Source organism: Emiliania huxleyi (genome assembly GCF_000372725.1).
Source record: "Emiliania huxleyi CCMP1516 unplaced genomic scaffold EMIHUscaffold_904, whole genome shotgun sequence".
Classification (NCBI taxonomy): Eukaryota; Haptophyta; order Isochrysidales; family Noelaerhabdaceae; genus Emiliania; species Emiliania huxleyi.
The window spans coordinates 8917-11016 of record NW_005195268.1 but is presented as its reverse complement, the minus strand read 5'-3'; the positions used below and the strand labels follow the sequence as shown (position 1 = coordinate 11016).

Here is a 2100-nt window from a genome sequence, read left to right as displayed (position 1 = left end):
CGATGCCTCTGGCGCCGATTTCTCGCGAGACACTCTTTTCGCGTTGCGAGACAAGATCGCCGCCGGCACCGCGACAGCCGCAACCGCCGCTACCGCCACCGCCGCCACCGCCACCGCCACCGCCACCGTTGCTGCCACCTCCCCCGCCGCCACCATCGCCGCCGCCGCGGCCGCTGGAGCTTCCGGCGGGGCGACCGGCGAGGGCGGCGAGGGCGTTGCGAAGGGTTGCCGGCTCGCCGCGCGCTGCGGTGTGCTGTCGACAGCGTCTCTTCACACGTCCGGTTGTGAACAGGTGTGGTCGGCGCCCCTGCGCTCGCCGGCACGCCTCTCGGCCGTGCGGTTGTTCGGTTCATGAGTCGTGGTTGCTGACCACGAGTGCTGAGGAATAGGCATCCCTTTCATGCGGTCGGGCTGCTCGGCGGGCCTCGAGTCCCTCGAGCTGTGAGACAGAGTCAGTGTTCGGACACAGCAAGCTTGGCCCGCCCTCGGGCGATTTTGATGCGAGCTGCGATGGGGCCCTCTAGCGACAGGGCCTGACGAGGAGGAGAGTATCGGATCGTTTGATCTACATGACGCCGACCATGAGGTTGCCGCATGACGCCGAGACCGGCGAGAGAGACTAGAGAGATGAGAGATCATGTGTGCACGCTGAATCTATCGCAGGTGAGGCGAATTGATTTTTGATGTTTATCATGTTAGAGCTCTAAACTGCTAGCTGGACGACTACCCGAGCCGAGTGTGATGGACCAGGACCCGCCAGAAGACATCATGAGGGAGTATGACACACGGGTGGTGACTTCACTCAAGGCACTGCAGCAGACGGCGGCATCAATAATCAAAGTACGGGAAGGGAAGAGGAAGGGACTCGAGGCGGAGAGGAAGGAACGAGTAGCCTCGGAAACAGAGCGCCTGAGAGAGGGACAGAAGGAAAGGAAGGAGAGGATACGAGAAATGGAGTGGGCGGCGAATGCGTGTATTTGCTGGCGACGGAGGCGACATCGACAACGTGATGCCGAGGAGAAGGAAAGGGAAGAGGCAGAGAGACGCCTCGAAGCGGGGAGAGGCAGAACGACGAGAGCGATGGGGATGACACTCAAAACGACCCACTGCGAGCTCGAAGGCGAAGGCCAGCGCAGGAAACGCGGTGACAGGAGCGACGACGTGGCGAGCGCCGGAGGGAAGCGACGACAGCGAGGGGACGAGGACGACGAGCAAAGAGGAGAACAGACGGCGAGCGGCGCACGCGAGGGCGACCACGCAGGAGAAAACAGACGGGGCGAGGGGAAGGAAACGCGGCCCGCCAGGAAGCGAAGGCAGACGACAAGATACGTCGCCGGACCAGCGACAGGAAGCGCAGGAAAGCAAAAAGAACAAGACCAGGAGCATGGAGACGAGGGAAGGCGCGAGGCGCTCCGCCGACAAGCAGCAGAGGCGGCGGCAAAAGTAACGACGGCCATGCTAACGACGGGCGGCACGGTGGTAGGGGCGAAGGTAGGCCCCTCTAGCATAGCGGAAGGAGAACTCGGCCTACTGGCGACGAGGGGGCTGGAGAAATTCGAGGTGTGTAGCATCTACACTGGGGAGATCTTCCGGACAGGAACGGCGCAGCCACCAGAGACAGTACCAGACGAACTGTCACGACACACGGCAGCAGGGGGGACGCAGCTGGATGGAAGTGACGACGAGAGCGGGGACGACTTTGACAGCGTCGCGGCGCGGTGTAAATTCGACTGGCCTGCAGCATCGAATGAGCCGAAACGAGGCACGAGGGCGACGCACTTCGTACGCTACGAGGAGATACAATTAGGCAAGGCAGCTGCGCAGGTGATGGTCCTGTTTGCAGAGAGAGGAGTCAAGGGAGGCAAAGAAATCACATGGTCATATGGGGACTCATACAAGAGCCACCGCAAGGAGATGGGATACAGGGCGGGGACGAGGGCGGATCCGAACGCAATAACACCCCAGCAAGCGCGGAAGGCATTCGCGAGATACTGCAAAGAGATAGACGTGACGAAGGAGGAGCTAGCGTGGAACTTTGGATGCATATCGGCAAGCCAAAATAACGAGCAGGAGGCTGTCCTGGTGCGTGAGCTAATCCTG

The 2100-nt window shown here is 61.5% G+C and overlaps 1 protein-coding gene across 1 annotated transcript in view; it reads left to right on the top strand.

Moving 5' to 3' along the window:
- The window catches only part of EMIHUDRAFT_471257 (hypothetical protein), a gene marked incomplete at its 3' end in the record, with an annotated part of 3757 nt that extends 3402 nt beyond the window's left edge, over positions 1-355 (top strand). The window contains exon 7 of the mRNA XM_005757439.1: positions 293-355. Within this exon, the coding sequence (XP_005757496.1) occupies positions 293-355 (63 nt within the window). The remainder of the gene's footprint in view (positions 1-292) is intronic.
- Between the last annotated feature and the right edge of the window lie 1745 nt (positions 356-2100).